At 39.0% G+C, this 21230-nt stretch overlaps 1 protein-coding gene and 1 long non-coding RNA gene across 2 annotated transcripts; one reads left to right on the forward strand and one right to left on the reverse strand.

Annotated features, from left to right (window-relative positions):
* Nucleotides 1-4437: 4437 nt before the first annotated feature.
* LOC148188074 (uncharacterized) lies at nt 4438-21094 on the reverse strand. Its single transcript, XR_015778145.1, has 3 exons — nt 20945-21094; nt 16344-16494; nt 4438-5469 (listed from the first exon to the last, which is right to left on the reverse strand). It is a non-coding gene; the product is annotated as an uncharacterized LOC148188074 (long non-coding RNA).
* On the forward strand, nt 12789-15751 carry LOC121951902 (C2 calcium-dependent domain-containing protein 4C-like). Its single transcript, XM_042498393.2, has 3 exons — nt 12789-13098; nt 13690-14458; nt 14609-15751. Exons 2-3 carry the CDS (start codon nt 13721-13723, stop codon nt 15158-15160), a joined length of 1290 nt encoding a protein of 429 aa, XP_042354327.1. The 5' UTR covers nt 12789-13098; nt 13690-13720; the 3' UTR covers nt 15161-15751.
* Nucleotides 21095-21230: the final 136 nt, after the last annotated feature.

The raw sequence follows: 21230 nt of genomic DNA on the forward strand, positions 1-21230 counted from the left end.
GAAATATTGTACTTAATCTCATCTTTTCAAACATTTTTGGTCATTGTTCTGTTTAATTAAAAACCTTATTCTGACCTCCATCTTTCCTGGAGTAAAGTTGCTGGGGTTAGGTTTAGGAAAAGACACATGGTGATGACATACCATGAAATGACTTAGAGTTCACACAGTTCAGATCACCAGTCTCCTGGGGGAAGTCGTGACCCTAACCTGCCTCCTTTAGGAACCATTTCCTTCTTAACTACTGTCAGTGCATTGGTCACATGATCACAGCCTTCCCATTTAAGTGAATTATGCACAAATTGTTGTCTTAAGATTATGTGAATATGTACAAATTTTGGTGCATGACAACAGTCTGCACTACTACAATGTGTTCTTAACCAAACAGCTCCACAGTCATGAGTCTTTCTCTGTAACCACAAGGCTAATTATGGATTTGAAGTGTTCAGGACAGCAGCACTGTGTGCTTCCAGTCCTGCTGTTACCTTTTACCTTTCATCACGTCTGTGTGACACAATAAATACCAGCAATCATTAGCATTTTCATGGTGAAGCAGGGCAATGAGTCATCCACATGTTGCCTTTATGAAAGAGTGGCGATAGCAGCGTTCAGGGAGTATTGACTCTGAGAGAGAGACTACATAAAGGAGCCTAAAGGTTCCTCGTTTCATTTAATTCTTCCTATTAGCAGAGTACTTCAATCCTGCCATTTCCTTTTCTCCCCTTGGGCTTTGTGTTGACACTGAGCAACCAATTCAGAGGCAGCAGGATGGGGTTTTTTTCTCCAGCAGAGAGAAAATTAAAAATAGGCTTTATACACGACAAAATCTTTTCTTAAGAAAAACAACAGCCAAGAAACTGTGCAAGCCATAGATAACATGTCACCGGGGGTTTCAGAATTAAGTTATTATAACCCAACAGTACCAGCATTTTCATTTGTCTCTTTCTCAAAGTATTTAATGTCCTAACTAAACTCTGTATGAGACTTTCCTGCAATAAACTTGTCTTTTTGTTACTTGCAGGAGATGGTATGATTCCAGGAATAGGACGGACATCGTTCAATAGTTTCAAAAAGTATTGACATTTGTTGATTGTGGAACCAATCAAGCTTCTCTTGTTTCTGAGGCAATCAGCGTCTGCCATGATTCATTCATCAATTTATTTGTATTGGTGATGAACCCAGGCTGTCGTGTTTATCTGCTCGTCAAAAATATACAGTGTACCATTTGGTTGTCCCTTCTTTTCTCTCTGTCTGTCGGAGAGACACTGCTCACTGCCAGCATATTGTGTAAGGATTCATCATGCTGCTGTTGTTGACAGATCTGACTGTCACACACTTGTCAAAATGCCACGCAGTGACAAGGGATGGTAAGAACGCATTCACGAGACACACATGCGTTAGTATAGGCGGAGCTGATCCGAAGTAGCCATGAAGGATGGAGAGCAGCATGAATCAAATCGAAAACATTTTTTGACATTTTAACAGTTCATTATAAGACACCTGAGTGAGGGTGAAGGGAAATCACTAAGATTACACTTATTTAAAAGATTTATTGTTTTTCATATAAAACTGACGTGGCATGACTTAAAGACTGTTGCTGTTTCTGGTCATTTGATAGACTAATATAGATGTTTTGCTTGTTTTGTATATTATTTTGTGCATTTTATTTTGTTGCTGCACAAAGGCTTACTTTAATGCCAGCATTGATACTGTCAAGGTATACCTTCTTTGAATATCTGAAAAGCCGAGGCGCTCTGGCTGCCAATGGCTAAAGCTATGTCCTCTATTTATCTGAGCACATTTTCAGAAAGCTTACAGATATGGATGAAATGGAGCAGCACCACCAGAAACTGTGGAGGCAGCGTAGCACAATTCAAGTAAGATACAACCCGGTAGATGACAAAGATGTTTAAAAAACGGTTTATCATAACAAATCGATAATTTAGTGAAAAGAATTCTCCACCAACATGACGTCGATGTATTTAATGACCTCACAGACCACCGCCGCCTGCAGTCCTGCCTCAATTAGAAGGTAAATTATTACGACCTCCTCCACCATCGCCACATTTTTTGTTTCCTGAAACTTCTGACTCTGCCCTCTCATCTATTCGGTGTATCTATGCAGAAATAAAGGACACATGAATGTATGTGGGTAGTGATTTTTACAACATTTGAAATGGATGTATCTACTTTCTTATGTAAAGGGAGTGTTAAAGAGCTTTAAAAAGGTCAAATGTAAAAGAATCTGTAAATTTATGGGAATGTGAATCTTTCAGATTAATTTGAGGAGTTCCTATCAGTTTGCATGTTCCACATTTTATTGCAAGTGTTTCATACAGTGTGGAACTGACATTAACCCTGGGCTTGCCCCTCAAAACACTCTGGTCTTGGTTATGGCTTGATTTCATTTTAGCTGGTCTTACAACTCTAGTTTCAGGAAATGGGAAAAATACAAAACAAGAAAGTGTCACATTTTGCAACAAGTTTTCTCTTGCTAAAGAAAATAAAAGAAAATGTGATGAATAAATATTCTATATTTAATCTGACTGCACCTTATTCACTAAATATTGTAATATTATAATTAAGTTGTGGACAAAATTTAACAATGTGCATTCTACTCTGTTGATAAATATAAATTGCTAAACATTTTGAACAATTGCTGAAACTCATTAAAGAATTTGTTTACTTGTGTGGCAGATAAAATGTGACAGATCTACTACACACAACCCCAGGAATGTCATTCGACAGACGGCATACTTGATAGCCCCATATGAGTGATCTCATATAAGCTTCAGGCATATGGTATTGTATAAATAGAGAGGAGGAGGTATTTGCAGGGGATTTTTTGGTGTGCAGTGGTGAGAGAGTTAAATTTGTGTTTGTGAGCAGGTTTAGTCTGCTGTGACTGAATCATGGAGATAAGAATAAGTGAGAGGGAAGCTGATCCGTCTTAGTTGTGCTTACTTTGTGTTCGTTATGTTTCATGAGCGCAGTCGGGACTGTGGTTAAGGGAGGGTTTAGTGGAAAGCTGTTTCACACACACAGCATGTACACAGTCCTTGCTCTAAGCTGCAGGCTTTACATTATTTTCATAGGCTAGTAAAACAACTATCGTACTAATAACTAAGAAAGAGACTGTGGTGGAAGAAACACACCACACATGCATGTTAAAGACATATACAACATTTGGCATTTACTCCTTCTTTTTATACCATAAAAGGTGAAGTGGTTATAAAGAAACTGATAATGATCCATTGACTAAGTGGTTAACAACCAGTGGGTCGACTTGTCAATGTGTGTAAAGTACAGTGAATTTTCAAGTTCGAGCTTTATTTTCAAAGTGCGGTTTCTTTTTATTCTTGTGTTATGTTTTATTCAATTGTGTTCTGAGCTAACGTGTTGTTTACAGTTTGCAAAATAAAAAGAAAAATGGGGTATTTTATCTAATATGTGGACCTTGAATTAATGACTAATGAGCATTCTGGACCCTATGGCTGGACCAGTTGGGAACCACTGGACTAAAGAATCACCAGTTTAGATTGTGGGATAATTCATTCATTTATAGAGATTGTCTGCTACTTATGTATGTATGTATTAATTTCCTAAATTACATCTACATTTCTTATTTATCATTTTCAATGTAGGTCTGCAGCCATGCCAGGTAATTGTATTTAATGATTTTAAAGTTTGTGTAAAGCCAGGCATACACTGTACAATTAAAGGCATTTTAGAAATGTTATTTTCCAATTCCAACTCCCACTTTACGAGTAAATTGTTGTGTAAAGCCAAAGCTAACCATTTATGTGCTCACAATGTGTTATCCGATCACCAAGCCAAGACCTGAGTGCCCACACTGTACGTGTAAAATAGGCAATTAAATGGCCCAGTGGCCCCTGCAGACAGTTCTGGCTATTGACAAGTGGCAATATAGTTTCATTTGAAAGCTACAGGGCTGTAGCAGGCCCTTGGGAAGTGCACCAAGCTTTGAAACCAATTGTAATTAAGCCGCCACATGAGGCCCAAAATTTTTTTTCATTGACTTATATGGCAAAAAAGACATCTGTAGTTCAGTGGATTCTATGGATTCAGACCCTGTGAAATGACCTGTTTAACTATCAGTATTTGAGCTATCAGGTCCAGTAATATTTGGAAAGTCTAGAAGAGCCACATGACACAATCATTTCAGCCACATTCAAGTGGGCAGAGTGCTATACCACAAGTAGCCAGCTCTGCCAGGTCCGATCATCGTGAAATTTTATACACAACCGTTGAGCATTTTTGGCTTCATGTGCCACTGAGGAACTTCCATAGAAATTAACAAGGCCGTGCACTCAACGCTGCATCCAGGTCTCTTTATTTATCCCTGGGCTGCAGGCAGGTGGAAGTTTGTTTGCTAACAGAGCTAAGGTTCCCAACAATGAAGAGACGAACATCCCAAAAAATGCTTAAACTTCCATTTCTTTAAAAGAGGGTAAGTCCAAGTCTTGATTCGCTCTCTCTCTTTCTCACACACACAAACACATTAGAGTTATTAAGTTAGCAGCACCAACAAACTAGGGTGTGGGCTAGACTGCACAACTGATGACGTGAAATAAAAACCATGAGCGAGACTCTACTCATGCCTCCACTTTGACCGTGAAGGAGCCTGACAACAGCTGACCAAACTTTCTGAAACATCAGAAATTCACTCTAATGGTTAACAACCATCGGGAGCACCTGATCAGGCTACTTACGCCACCTTTTACACTGCACAGCAAGCTACACCAGGCAAAGCTAAAATTCAGTCCAACTCAGCTTAAGTTACAGTTTGACTAGAGTTATAATAGTCTTTAAGGGGCTGGGATTTTACACTTCAAGAAGGTTTTTTCTATTTTGTTTTACACTTTATGAGCAATGAGCAATCTAATTAAAATTAGCAGAAGAAGTCGCTGCTGTAAGCTGAGTCTTCAGAGGATTAAAATGATTTTAACTGAGCTGAGAACATCTGCTGCATGTATTAACTGTGCTCAAAGTGACACATAAAATGAAATGACTAGCTCCTTTTTGTGTTTTTGTTGTTCTCGTTCCCTTCTCCTGTAGGCAACTGTTTTACAGATGGTACAGGTCCACTCTTATTTCACCCCCTCTCCATCTGTCTCCTCTTGTTTTTTTCTGTTTGTCGTGTTTACTTGTGCTATGTACACTCATGGCTCCTGGTCTGTATATGTGATAATCCTCAAACAAATTCATCATCATAACTCTGCAAGTCCAACGCTGAGCAACGCAGGTCCCTCTCTCTCGTTAGCTGTGTGTGCTTGGTGTTTGTTTACCTTGGTGCCCGGCGGCCCTGAACCAGATGGGTCGGTTGTCTCGGAGCCATAAAGAGGATATCAGAATGAGCCTCGTGCCAGCCAACACATAGTTATTAAACAGTGTGTATTCTGTGCTCAGTGAGACACTTGCAAGGTTCGCAGGCAGGATCCTCCACATGTGCTGAAAGTGAGCAGAAACAAAGACAGGCACATTAAATGTTAAAGGGACAATTCACCTCAGAATCAAAACTACATAGTTTTCCTCTCCCTGTAGTGCAATTTACAAATCTAGATTGTTTGGGTGTAAGTTGCTGAGTGTTAGAGCATGTATACATATAGGCATTTATAATTATCTATAGTGTATCAGTCACATTGTACATTGTTAATTCATCACTAAATTTTCCTGTGCAGTGCAGGGTGGATATATTTATTGTTAAGTCATATTCATCAGGATATTCTTCACTTTGGAAAAATCTGTACTGAATATTGTACCGCAGCAACGAGTGCTTGGATAATTTCCCAACTCAATCTGATCCTCTTGTTTCAACATGACTCAACTCACTGCCATCCTCTAATCTCAGCCTTAGCGGAGGCCGTGACTCATACAGAAAGCTTTTTCCTTTATCATGGGCTTTTACCAATTATTTGCTTTAAAAAACAACAGAGGAGGGATATATGGTAGGTTTTTGTCATAATAATAAATCTATTGAAATACAATTGTGAGTGACTGATAAAACATTGAAAGGAGATTGGTAAAATAATTCCCAGCTACAGATGCACAAAAACAAAGCACTCTAATGTTAAAAGAGTGCTCCACATATTTGGCACTGCACTCATATACAGTTACATTGTTGGAATCAAGATGAACAGTTAGTCCAGTACTGTTCATCAGTTTATAAAAATAAAAAAAGCAGAACCATAGATACAGTATTTTTAATTCTATCCATTCTGCTTCTTTTTTAAAACCTGGTGCCTACATTACCCACAATGCAAATCAACAGCCAAAAAAATGCTGGTAGCAGCTAACCATCAGCGGACTACAAAGGTCTTGTCAGTTCACTTCTTTTTGTCCAGGGATTTTCATTTTCAAACTTGTTGTCTTGTAGTCAAGTGATGTCACAAATCATAAGACAATGCAGCTCTCTCTGGAGTCCTACACATTTTTCGACTTTTTCCACATACGTAGTAGAAGCCTTCTCCCCGAGACCTGTAAACACACTTTTGTGTGTCACGTTGAGAACTGTGTGCAGACAACCGCTGAATCACAGAACACTCTGAATATTGTGAAGAGCTCCTTTAAGGTCGATCAAGGATCAACAATCAACAATCAAGGATTAACGATCGAGTATGACTGTGTAGTGTTGAAAGGCAAGAAATTGTAAATCGTTTTTTAGATAGGCTTCATTTATGCAGTGTGCATCTATACATAGATTACACTAAATTATAATAAATGTTCTAAATATTATTATTATTATTATTATTATTATTATTATTATTATTATTATTATTATTATTATTATTATTTCATGTTAAACAAATCTGAACCTGGAGGAGAACAATTAAAAACAGCAGTCAGTCATTTTTTGCATTTTAGTTAAGTCAATATTAATTGTACTGAGCCAAACACAGAAAGTTTATTTATATGGCTCATGAAATCTGGAAAGGTGATGTTTTAAGGAGCATAGTAATGTAGTGGCAAAAATCCCTGCATCATGTTGTTTGGCATTTACTATAATTTTTCAATATTTTCTCAGATAAAAGTTCGACCACCAACACTGGCTATACAAATAATGAGTACATTAATCAATAGGTTTTTTCAGTGCCATAACACTTCTGGCACATACTGTGCAAAAAAAAATAAAAATAAAAATAAAGTGAAGAGACGAAGCTCCTATTTTCTCTGTGATGCGGGATCAATTTTTGCCTTTAAGGCCTTTAATAATGACAGCAACAGAACATCCAGTGATGAATACACCCATATGAAGGCAATGTTGCTGAAATGCATGTGGGGCTTTAACATTTGTGCTTATTGTGCCCGGTGTCCTGTGTTCCAATGAGAAATATCCAATATAACTCCACTTTGACTTAATGGACCACATAGTGATTTTTGTCCTGTTTTCATATTTTTGCCAGTAATGTTGGAAGATGATGGCTACCAAGACAGCAGGTGAGAATATTGAAATTTAAAAATATTGAACAGCAATATGACTTCAAGATAGAACAGCCACAGTGCTGTTTATTGAGGCAGTGAGTATTTTTAGATGTAGAACAGATCAGGGATCACAGCAGAATACAAAGTGTATCTGCAACTCAGATGCAGTATCACAAATATATACCAAGATAGATTTCTCTTAGAATCTCCCACATGTGAAATATTATAAGACATAACAAACACAGTAAGTCAATTAAAACAACCTGGCTGAGTATTTAATGACTGGTTCATAATATAAATACACCATTTGACCATTTGAAGACCATTTGCTTCCTGAGCAACTTTAATTCCTCTCAGATTGCTGCCGTAACAGTGCTGAATGGTAATCATAGGATATTCAGTCATTCATCAAAAAGAAACACATTCAGTCCTTTGAGGTCTGAAGCAGGGGGAAAAAAGTATTTATCATGGCTCTTTGACTTCTCTGGATCAATTTACTCCATTATGAAGCTAATACTAGTCTCCTGGTGGCGCTAGAGGAAAGTCAGTGCATCACCAAAATCATTAGGAATTATCTTCTGAGCACCACAAATGTCTTTGCAAAATCCCATTGTAATCTATCCAGTATTTGTTCAAGATCCAAGATTACTTTATTTGTCCCTATAGGCAAATTTCTCTCAGACATAAAGGCTGAAAATACATATATATACCTTATACATATGTACAGTGGCCACAAGTGGCTTCACAAATTATGCCAAAACACATATTAAAAACCAAAACAAATATAACAAAAGAGCTTCGGTTTACTGTAGCCTTTTTTTTCATTTGCAGCACTTTTTTATTTCTGAAGCTGCAGCATGTTTCTCCTAATGGAAACGTTTTGGGGTCATTGAAGCAAAATTGCTCTTGTTAGCTAGTCAAAGGAATGGATGAAAGGTAGAACAAAACCTGTCAACACAAAGGGAACTGCAAAGAAGAATGACGTCTTTGCCCATGTTGGTCAGCTAAAGTGACGTACATGGCTACGTGTGCCAATATAGATAGTTACAGTAATGGATGGCCTACTACAGCAACTTAATTGGAGCAAGAAATGGTGTGTTCGATCCTGCAGGTTGGTTGAGTTGAGGAGGTGGCGGGAAGAATCAGATGTGAAGTGTGAAAGGCCTCATTATAAACAGAAGCACACCAGCCCTGCTCCACTAAAAGCTGACAGTCACATTACACTGCGTGCGTGTGTGTGTGCGTGCGTGGTTTATCGCATTGAGAGATATTTCTACACAATGTTACATTAAATCATTTTTTTTTTAACAATGAAAGATCATCTCAACTAACTGGAATCATTAAGTTTACATATTTATGCCATAAGAAGATTTGATGTTGAACATAATAATGAATAATATTTAACAAAATGATGCCGTAACGACATGTTCAATAATAACATTTATGCACAGCTGCTGCGTTTTTTTGGTTTTGTTTTGTTTTTTTTTTAACTGTATCACATGCCTGGATACCCTTATTTTTACATGATATTATTTTTTTATTGTGATTTTATCTCACATTACATTTTAGTGATTAAGAAAATATAAAAATGTAAATCTAAATACATACAGTAAATTTATTAATCCTTTACTGAGGCATATTGTGAGGATTTTTTTTAAATGTAATTTATTTTTGTGCCTTTTCATTTTTCTCTGCAATGACAGTTTTTTCTCCACCATTTCCCAACTTTGGCTGGTTTGCTAAAACAATAATGGCAGCTGAGCCAGCTGAGACTGAACTGATCTTTAACTGCTGGAAGCTGCAGCTCTGCAGAAAAACCCTTTCAATGTTAAAAAAAAAATGGTCTTTTTCACAGATTTATTTTTTTCCTCACTACTGTTACAGATTTAAGAACAGCAAATTTATCACTTAATTTTCATCCATGTGTTTTTTTTAATGGTGTGTGAAAAGCATTAAAGCCTCACATGACTGCTGGCTATAGATTTTTGGTTACAGTAAATTACCGTAGCTGGTTCAGGGGCAAAAGGGGGAAGCTTTTCTCTGTGGAATCAGTAGATGACTGGTCGAACGCCTAAATGGACCGCTAGATGAATCATTCCCCTGATGCACTAATCTAATGGCTCATCACTAATCTATAATTGACTACGATCTACTTTTGGAAAAATAGCATGAATTAATCTAATTAATCGTTTGCAGTGCATGTGTGAAAGGGGCTTTAGTTTCCAGTGAAAGTAATTCACTTTTCCTGTTATCATATATGTTATTATATTTCCTTTTAGTTTTTTGCTACATCTTCCTCAGTTCTTTTGGATAAGTGATATTTTTTATAGATAGTTGAACATAAAACCAAATTAATATTTGGTAATCTTTGAACTAGAGATTTTTTTTTTTCTTGTGTAGCCCCGTGTTTAGCAGATCAGTCTATAGTGGTGTTCCTGAAAAACAGAACTGTACACTAAAAACAAAAACTAGAAGATATTCTGCTGTCCTCTTACTGTACTGAACTGGAGACAAATAAAGGGGAACAATAAAGTAAGATACAAAAATATAATTTCTTTTTCCAGACTAAGATGGTATAAAATCTCTGCTCAGTGTGATGCTGTAGGCAGAAGGGTTGTACACATTCACAGAGAGCTTGTGTGAATCCAGCCAAGCAGATCTGACTCTAACCGCAAGGAGAAATAAACATGCAAATATAAGAGTTTAGAGCCAAACAAAAAGTAGCCAATCCACTGGGTCTTTTAACTGTGGGTGAAGATAAACGGCAGTGCTGAAATGATCCTATCATAAACAATAACTAATATAGTATTTCAGCTATGGATAAAGTGATGAAAACAACTAATTAAGCACATATTGTAGCATGGTGTTGGGGGTGATGATGGGACATATTTCCAGCACGACACAAGTGGTCCTGTAAAATGGCCCCACATTAGTAGGCCGCGTCTAAAACCCTGCAGAACATTAACTGGTCCAAATGACTCCCACGAGATGACTGCTCATACCATGGCAGATCCACCTCCATTTTTAACACCTGGTAAAAAAAAAACAAACTGTGGGCTGAATGCATTCTTTGGCTTTGTCCAAACCGAAACTGGTCCAGATAGAAAACAAAGACAATACATCTATGCACACAATTTTTTTTTTTTTAAATGTTATGTCCTTACACAACATTGTGCATGTTTCTGAGCTTTTAGGAAAATGTTACCTGTGTGTGCTTTTCAGTGTGTTTTAATGAGTTTTTAGTGTTCCCCCGTTACTAAGTTATGTTGCTAATTTTGCAGTTTTTGTGATCAAAGCTGCCGCCCAGGCAGCATGTTTGGGCTGCTACTGAAAGAAAAGTGCCTGTCAGGTCTTCTTTCACACAAGAGACGCAGCTCAAAGTGATGAATATCAACATAAACAACTTAAAATAAACTGGAACATTTCACTCTTTATTTTTACACTTTACTTTATACAAGGGTATGTCTGCTTACAGCTACATCATAGAGAGTAATAAAGCATTTATTACATGTTTATACTGTGCTCATGAATGCTGAATAGTGGAGGTTAAAATAAAGTGTTACTAAATAGGCTCGTTAAATGCAGGAAACCAAAACAACTTTTGTCTTTTTCTAATACATACACCTATACATTTAAAAGGGGGAACTGGTGCTGCTTTAAAAGATAGAATGGCAGAAGTTAGCAGGATTATACGACCCAACTGCCAGAATAAATGTTGGCAATGTATGTTTCTGCAAACCAAGGATATGTGACATTTGAACATTTCATTAAGCTGACCTGCTGAAGCTCTACATTTATTTATATTTCACCAACGCTGTGGTTAATGTGTGGTTATGTTTACGCATAAAAACCACCTGGTTATGTTTAGGTAAAGATCATTTAATGGCTTAAAATACCCAGTTTTGTGATCATATCTCACTAATAAAACGCCCAGTGTTGTTTGTTGGTCTCGTTCAGTTGTCACCGCTTGGCAACCGCCTTACTTGTTGTTCTTTTTTTTTTTTTACACCATCCACTATCCCTTCCACCTCATGATGACAGCCAGCTCTTATACATATTATCTGAACTGCATCACTATAGAAATGTTAACATTGCTACATATGAAACGTACAAATGTTGCAGAAATGTACAACGCCACCATTTTCTTCTGGTGACTGCTGCGTTGCAATGAACATGATTTTTGTTATTTTCAATCTCAGTTTATCTGCTATCATTTTCTTGATTAATCGATTAATCCTTTGATTTATAAAATATCTGAAAATATTAAAAGATTATTAGGACAAATTCTAAAGCTTAAGATGGTCATCAACTCACTTTTTTTGCCCAAATAACAGTTCAAAACCTAAATATTCAGTTTACTGTCACGCAAGACAACGAAAAGTGAAAAAGAAAAATCTTCATGGTTAAGAAGCTGAAACAAAAAAATGTGAACTTCTGTTGTTTTCGCTCTCGCACGCTTTAGGTGGGACAAAAACACATATGAAATGGTGGGTTTGGGGGTCCTCTGACAGAAAACTTTAAGCATCAAACCAATATGTGCCTTTTCTGCATCAATTTATGGTGTAAATGTCTTAAATATTGTCAAAATAAAAGCCCCCCCCCTTAATTTTACAACAATGGATAGAAATGTATCTTACAAAGTGAGTTTCAGTGGGGGTTTAAACACCTTATTCAATGCTGCTGTCCTCAGCTCAGAGATAGAGAACTGTTCCTGATGGAGCCTGAGCCTGTTCCAGAGACTAGGTCCAAAACTACAGACGGCAGCTTCACGGCAGGTATTTGTCAGAGTTTTGGGTACAGCAAGCAGCTGAGCAGAGAATCTGTGGCTGTAACGGCTTAACGACAGACAAGTATCAAAGTCTGAAACTATCCCAAAACTAACTGGAAGCAAGCGTGGAGACTTCACAACAGCAGGATGCGAGCTCCTTTTCTTTCAAGCTGTGATGATTTATTGGCTCATTTTGGAGATCTGCAGGCAGCATCGTAAAAGTTTTCAAAGAGGCATAACAGTATTTCAGATGGAGACTATATTACAGCTTTCTTTGTGGCTGTAAAACTTCTGCAGTTTCTTTTCATTGTGTGTTTATTTTGTCCACTAAAATCTGTATAAACAGTAAATCTTTTTCTCCCCTACAATTGCTAAATGAGTTCAGATGGTGCTCCTGAACACAGCATACTGTCGCTCCTCATTGCCATCAATTTGCCACCAACCGGAAATCCAATTAAGGTGTACCCTATATTATAGGGCGATAACAATACATGAGAGAAAATATGTCACGTGAACGCCAAATGAAATTACTGTGACGCGCTCTTTAAAAAATCAATGAGGTGTGAAAAAAGCTGTCGTTTGGAACACTCTGCGCGTGAAGAACCAACAGCCTTTAACAACCCCCCACCTCTCTCGTGCCTGCGCAGGGAATACTTCCATGGTAAATATCATGGGAAGCTTTCACAACCTCCTCATTGGCTCAGAAGTCAGAGACCCCCGTCATATAAAGCGAGAGTCCCTGATCTAGCAGCCTTTTCCAGCTGGCAAGCGCTCTGGATCTCCAACAAGCGGGAAAACACTTTTTACGCACGCGGAGCGCTTGGAGAGGTTGCGGACGAGCGCAGCCTGCAATCATTTTTTAGAAGGAAAAGAGTTTTTACAGTCAACAGGTTGGTATATTTTCGTGTTAGCTGCGAAACGCGAAGGGTGTTAATGTGGCTTTGTTTGAGGAAAAAAGTTATTTAGATTCGGATTTACTCGTTTAATTTAAGAATTTCATCGAGCAATTAAAATTCCAACCACTTAAAATGCTTTTAATAAAGAGAAAATGTGTAGTTTGATGTGAAAAAAAAATGTTGACTTCCTTTGTGATTACGCATATCTTAATATCGCATGGGTAAGACGTTTGGAAGAGACTTAAAAGATTATTTTATCTCACTGTGTGTGCGCATGTATTCAACAGTTAATCAAAGTGCTCTTTGGAGATGCTTACACTCATACAATTTGGGAATTGTGAAAGAAATGTATGTTTCTTGGCTGAAACTTAAATGTTTACTCTCCTACGTTGAATTGTTGCATGATTCAAGAGATTTTTTTTTCTACAGAAGGTGTAAAGACAAAGATTTAGTCACATGTTTATGTCTTAAAGTAAATAATATTTACTTAACATCAACAAATAGGGTTAAATTCTGCTAATTTTCTCTGGTTTTTTATTGTTTTATTTGCTTTCTCCTCTTCATGCATCACTTTTCTATTCACAGAAAAACTGTGAGCTGAGGCGTCTGAGTGGGCATGTGGCTACTGGAGAAGCTCCGTAGCTCTGTGGAGAGCAGTGGGACACAATCCCAGCCCCCGCAGTCAGCAGAGGCCATTCCTGTCTCTGTTTATGCCAATGTCCTCACTCCCGAAAAGATCCCTGATTTCTTCATCCCACCCAAACTTATTTGCTGCCCACCGGAAGAGTCTCTCACCCCGGAGCCTCAGCCCTGCTCCACATTACGACCCTCCGTGTCTGACCATGCCATCTGCAGCCAGAGCCCCAGAGCTCGGAGCAGCAAGAACCCCTGCAGCCCTCGCCTCTTTTCCCGGATGGGTGGAGACGCACGCAATCTCCAGAAGTCAGCCAACCGTCACATCATTCAGATAGAGAGTGCTGATGAGCCAGGTGGCGGATCTGCGGACAGGGTCAACACTAATGCTGACCCCCAGTCACAGACTGCGATGTCTCTGCCGTATGTCCCCAAAGCTCAGACCTCATATGGCTTTTCCACACTGGTGGAGTCGCCTCATACTCGCCGCAAGGAGAGCCTGTTCCACAGCGACCCCAGCAGCCCTCTCACCTCGCCGAACTCACAGAGACGCTCCCAAGGAGGGACACTTCTGGCCCCGGCTGACCCCAACCCTTACCGCTATTTCAGCGGTGGTGAGAGTGACACCTGCTCCTCGGCAGAGTCATCCCCTTTTAACTCCCCACTCTTGTCCCGCTCTGCCTCTCTCTTACGCTCCATCACCCAGGAGACACAAGCAAAGGTGAGGACTGTTCCTGTTAAGTGTTTACACACATCGGCTGCTATAAAGCTATAAATGAACGCGTTACAAAAGTTTTTTTTTTTTCAATGTTTTTGATTCATTGAGCATGAGGCTTCTTTCTGCATGTTTGCTTTTTCTCTCTCCCTCAAGATGTCTCGTGCCAAGCGCTCCCTGGCGCGCCACAGCTCTCTCTCCACTGATGAATGCAGCTCAGCAGACAACAGCCCCAACATGCAGCGCCGCCGCACGCGCTGCCCTCCCTCTCCCGCCTTCCGCGGATGTAAAAGCGGAGCCTTGAGGGGCGCAGCGTCAGACCTCCTGCAGCGTGAGCACACCGTCAACCTCCACAAGGGGGGGACACTGAGGCTGAGCACTCACTACGACCCGGAGGCTGCACGCCTGAGGGTGCGCGTACTCTCGGCCGAGGCCCTTTATGACAGGCAAACGGACCCTAAAAGCATCAACTGCTGCGTAGCACTCTACCTAAACCCCGGCAAGCAGCAGAAACAGAGGAGCACCATCATCAAAAACAGCAGGAACCCAGTGTTCAACGAGGACTTTTTTTTCGACGCGCTGCCCCAGGCACAAGTGAAGAGCCTGGCCATGAAGATAAAGGTAGTGAACAAAGGAACCAGTCTGAGGAGAGACGTGCTTCTAGGAGAAAGGGAGGTGCTGCTCAGTGAGCTGCTCGCCGGCCTCTAGGGAGCCCCTGTCAAGAGTGGTGAAAACAAGCAGCTCCGCGTCTTGAGGGCCCTTTCTTTTATGGCTGCCTTTTTTTCCCCACTGCACAGATCTAATAAATACTGGGCATGTGAAGGCATGTCGATGACAGGGGGCTTGTGTCTTGCACACTTTGCATAAACATCAATGGGCCAAAAACTGAAGCGCCTGTAAAATTAAATGTCCCACCTTATCAAGTTTTTTCGGAGGCCAAACCAGGTTAAACAAGTGGAAACCAACTCTGCTTACCAGTATATTAGTGAACAGTGGAGCCGTTGTCCTTGTTTGTGTATTTCTCTTCAAGTATTGAGTTACAAAAATTGTTGCCTTCTCTCACAAGCATTGTGATGTGCCTCAGTATCATATCAGCTGTGATGCAATGATGATCTTGTTAAAACAGGAGGTGTATTTTTTGTAATAATGTTGTAATATTACATGTGGGTTTTGCACGTTCCCGTGGAAACTAATAATGCCTCTGTAAGAATTTATGTTTGGGAATTAGATTTTAATTGCTCTTGGATGTAATGTTAATATAACTGTTGCTATGTGACATGCTTTTGAAGTTACAAATAAAACCACTAAATTCTCACAAATGTTTTGTTTTTTTTTTTAACCCTGCAGCTTTGTCTCTCTCTGATTTTTGTCCCATTAATTCTGCAGGATCAGGAGCTAGCCCCAGGAAATGATTATAAACCCTCCTCTGCTCCCCCAAGCTTTCCGTTTCTGCAAACAAGTATGAGGCTGGGTCCTCTGAGACAGACCCAGGCTGGGTGTCATTTGTGAGGCTTTTAATCCTGGATCTCTGCACGCAATATTGTCTCTCTGTGCATTCAAACTCCCTGTTTAATTTTAAAAACATGTTTCCTATCCTATCGTATCCTCCAGTGAGGTTCAAAAAGTTATTAAGGATGGCAGGAGGTAGAGCTGAGCTCTAGAAAACCCATTTTGGCATGCACTCTGCAGCTTGAGATATAATTCATCTGTACAGTGAAGCCATATCTTGATTCATAGGTTTAAATGCTTGGGTTGCTAAATGAAAATGCATTTGTGGTGAGAAAGAAAAAATTGAAAAAATACCCTATAGTCCACACGTAAACATTTGCCAGGCATGCAAGGAAGTCCTACTGAGCAATAAAAGGTGTTAAGACAACTGTGGATCTCATACCTCCTCTGCTGGTGAAACATCAGAATGACGTCTTGCATGGCCCTGGAAGTATCATTTGAACCATTTGTGGCAACTTTTAATTGACTGGTGACCTCTTCTGGGTGTCTCCTTCCATCTCCACATATACGGTGGAACAGACGCTCCTCTGATCCTGAAAGGGAAAGAAAAATGCATCTCATTAAATAATGTAAACGTTCTGCCGCACTCTCAGACATATACCCGAGGGTGATCTGCAGCCATTTGCTCATAAGCCACTGAGATAAGTCCCAATAAGCACCCATGTGGGACCCATTCATCTGTGAGCTTAAAGAATATGTATTTCCCACAGACTTTAAAGCAAAGCGATAAAACCCGTGAAGAAAATTTAAGTCATTATTTTTTCTACTGAAGACTCGCTGAGGCAAATTATCGAAAAGTGATTGTCTAATAATCTCTGAATTAAGCAAAACATCAGCCTATAATCACAATCAACATTTTTATCCTCCCCACTGACACTGAAGTCCCTGAAAGCATATTTTCTCACTCTGCCTTAGTATTAGGGATGTATCATACTTGACAAAAAAAATTCCTTCCTAAGTTACACTTTTGGTCATTTCATATGAGCGATTTCTGCCTGTGCTGCTTGTCTCTGTACTCTTCTTAGTGACGTGAAGGGTGCAGAATGTGCACAAATTTCAGCATATTTTATAATCGAAATCTCATGACCATTGGTGGGTTATAGATTTGAAATCAATTGCAGGGGCTTTAAAAACTTTCAGATTCCATAATCATTAACAATAATCAGTCCCTCTGGGATTTCATGGTTGTTTTTGAGATTGTTGCAGCCTGAAATGCCTGATTTCATGGTATCGTTTCTAAAAAGTTGTAATGAAAAATATGATATTTTTAGGCATTTCATAAATTAAGGGGACAAGTAAATATTGCAAAAATACGTGTAAAGTTGTCTCAGATTTGGAGCTTATTATTATTATTATTTGCTTATTATCTATTTGCGATGGTAGGGGGTTGATGGGCTGGAAATGACAGCTGATCGTTGACAATCAGCTGTTGCTAAAGGAACATCGGCTGCTCTCGTTCTGATTTCTCTGCCCAGCAGAAACTATCTGAACAGCTTCAGCGAACACCAGACTCTGTGCTTTAAACAGTCCAGCTACAGCTCGACTATGTCATTAAACCTGTGGATAAACATTGGGTAGTATTAACTGTGTGTGTGTGTGTGTGTGTGTGTGTGTGTGTGTGTGTGCAGCAGAAGTCTCATGATAAACATAGAGGGTCAAGGAGGGGCTGCGTGAATCAATACACTGCTTGCAGCTCTACAAACAAATGAGATTTTATCCATTTTAAATCGTCAAATTTGTGGTAATTGGACAAAATTGCAAGGTTGCACCAAATTCACAGGGACTGGCTGAATTTGTGTGAATTACTGTGATCACAACATTGTGAAATCATGTAGGACTGACTGAATGTGACTGAATAAGTAATGATTACTTCTGCGTATAGATGGATTCCTAAATGGGGCTACTAGGCACAGGCCCAGGGGCCTAGATTGTAAGGGGCCCCTGGGGCCTTCAACTGCAAAAATGCCTACAAATTAATACGAATTGACCAAGGCTATTAAATGAAGGCTGGGACACACTCTCTGACCCCATGGGAACTATAGGGTATTACACATGTGCAGTATAACTGGAACTGCAATGTTTAAGGGTTAAAGCACACAGTGTTAGAAACAAAGGGATGGCATCCGCCCAGGGTGCTCTTTGGTTGCACTCTTTTTAGCCTCTTTGGTTGCACTCGGCCAGAAAAAAATTTGGGGTTATGCTAAACTGGATGGCAGCTGATGTACAATAGAGTGCTGTCATAGAGAAAGCATTGGTTAATGATCTTATATCAAGGACCTTTTTAATACTAGCAGAATTGTAATTCTCGAAAAATGCAGAACAGATTTTACTACACGTGTTGTACCCCAAGGATATGAAAAAATATGATGCTATGGCTTCTCCTGTTTTTAACATTCTTGGTACTGACCAGCAAGAGACTCAAAGGTCCTTTTTAAACTCGATATTAACATGCATTTTTGGGAAATCTGCTCACAAGTGGACAGTGCTAAAATAATATCACGAAACACATGTTAATATCAGGTCTAAACAGGCTAAAAATGACCACAAAGAGATTCAAAACGAAAAAAAGCGAAATCGAACACAAAGTCTATGTGTCTTGCTCCCTTTTTGCATATCAGTGCCCAGAGGCCCATTGTCTCATAATTCGCCCATGCATCTACTTCTTGACAGAGAAATAGATGCAGTGAATATAACACCAAATGGCTACAAGCAAGATAATAATTCTGACTCTTCTGTAGTTTGATGTGTCCTGAATTTACTCACTGTTACACTGTTTTAATTTACCAGAGTTTTAATCTGTATTAAGAGTAAAAACAAAATATTATTTGAGGTGAACATCTCACAAGTTTGTAAATTTGTTAAGGAATTAGTTGTGTTTCCACTCTATGTATTACCTAAAGAAAGAGCTGAAAATCTTGTAATGCTGTTGGCAAGCAGGGGTGTCATGTCATTACATCGGTATTCCAATCCCCCGAAGTGAACTTATTCGATGAATTTTTAAAATATTCTAATCCTACTTCACTGTTCGACTCTCAACAGCTGCCACAGACTGCATGCCACACTGCATTTATGCATGTGGAAGTGGGAAGATGCTTTTTTATACTGTGGAGAAATGCAGAAGGAAAAGTCAATATGAATATTTGGTCCTGGTGTTGGTGATGCACAGCATCATGGATGTCAATATTCGAGTCAATATTCTAGCTACTGGATTTACGTAGGAGGAAAGAGTATTATGATCTCCTCAAGATCTTCACATTAGTTATAAATCTTTCCATCCATATACAGTATATATAGTACTTATTAGTTTGATGGGTTTTTATATAATATGTTTATAAAACATTTTTCATTTTTTAAACAAGCAGTAGAATACATAACACATAAAACAGCTCAGGCATGACAAGACAATAAAAGTAAGTGATAAGTATTATTGGGCAACGTCTCCATCGCCACCACTCCCCCTCCCCCTGGCACAAATGGTAGAAAAAAAGGGTACAGATTTGACAGCAAACTGGACATTCACATAGGCAGGCTGGCCGATTTAGGAAATCCTAGTAATATGGAGGAAGACAGAGAAGGTCCAATATATTTTAAGCATGGGTCCCAGACTTTATGGAAAGTGTCCACTGTTGAGTGAAGCATACACATAATATATTCATTGGGAATAGAGTCCATAATAAGATTGAGCCATTATTGTTTTGTTGGAGTGGCATCCTTGCCCCAAAAGAGAAGTATGCTCTTCCTTGCAGCAAAGGTCAGTAATTAGAACAGTCTCTTAAGTTTGCTGTCAATAATTTGAACATCGGGGAGACCCAGTATTAGGCACCTAGTGTCTAGCAGATTTGATGTTTATTTAATGAGTCTTTCTCCTCTTTTTATCTGCAGGGTTCTAAAGATATTATATGGCTGCTGAAAGCATCTACACTAATAAAGATCTGAAGAACAATGGTGTCGCTGCTGAGGCATCCACACTAAATAGAGTAGGTCATTCTGTCAGCTAGGAAATGTCATCAGAATGACCTACTAATGCTAAAAATGTAGTCAAAACTAGAGTAGGTCATTCTGTTTGGTAGGAAATATCTATAAGAATGACATACTATCACTCTAAATGTAGTTAAAAGGAGATAAGCTCATTCTGTCAGGTAGGAAATAACTATCTGAATGACCCACTATCTCTGTGAATGTAGTTAAAAGTAACGTTACTTAGTGTGTCAGTTAGGAAATAGCTGTCAAAATGGCCTACTACCTCTAAAAATTGTAGTTAGAAATAGAGTAGGTCATTCTGTCGGGTCGGAAATGTTGTCAGAATGACTTACTAATTCTATAAATGTAGTCAAAACAAGGATGAGTCATTCTGTTTAGTTGGAAATGTCTATGACAATGGCATACTACCTCTCTAAATGTAGATAAAAGTAGAGTGGCTCATTCTGTCAGGCAGAAAATGTCATCAGAATGACCTACTAGTTGTATTATGTAGTTAAAAATAGTGTAGGTCAATTTGTCAGGTAGGGAATATCTCTCAGAATGATCTCCTACCTCTATAAAGGTAGATAAAAGCAGAGTTGATTATTTTCTCAGATGTGAAATATCCACTGGAATCACCTACTACCTCTGTAAATGTAGATGAAAGTAGAGAAGCTCATTTTGTCAGATGTGAAATACCTATAGTAATTACCTACTACCTCTAGAAATGTAGCTTAGCTTAAAAAAGTAAGCGCCCGGGCTGCCTTGAATTTTAAGTTGACTAAATTTGAGCTTTTTTTTTTGGTAATGCTTCAACGTGTCCTCTCAAATTCAGTCAACTTAAAAATTTCAAGCGGCAAGCAACTTTTTTTTAAAGTTAGACAAGTTGTTTCATTTATCAGTGTACTGAGTAGTAGTTTTGCTGGCATGTATTTTTTAATACAACATTTTGTTAGAACGGGTCACACTGTCAATTTATTTATATTTTTTTGTAGTCTTAACTGCTTTTTCTTAGTAACCTACCTTCAGTTAACCGAAATAAATTTCTCCTTGGAGTTACTTGACAACTTCTTCCAGTGTGAAGTAAAAGCCAGAGTTTAAGGTTTCAAGTAAGCTAGCTTAGCCGAACAGAGCGTGTAACTCACGGTTAAACGTGTCCACGGTGATGAAAATCAACTAACCATTTAAACTGGGTGCTTTCGGAGGATGTGTTTGGTTTGTGAGCCGGGCAGCAGCTGTCATTATCTCTGTCTATCTGAGGTGGAGCTTCGTGTTGGTCCGAGCATCCATAACAAACGAACCCATCAGC

The sequence above is a fragment of the Plectropomus leopardus genome, chromosome 12, assembly GCF_026936395.1.
Source record: "Plectropomus leopardus strain MGB_pleo_1.0 chromosome 12, ASM2693639v1, whole genome shotgun sequence".
NCBI lineage: Eukaryota > Metazoa > Chordata > Actinopteri > Perciformes > Serranidae > Plectropomus > Plectropomus leopardus.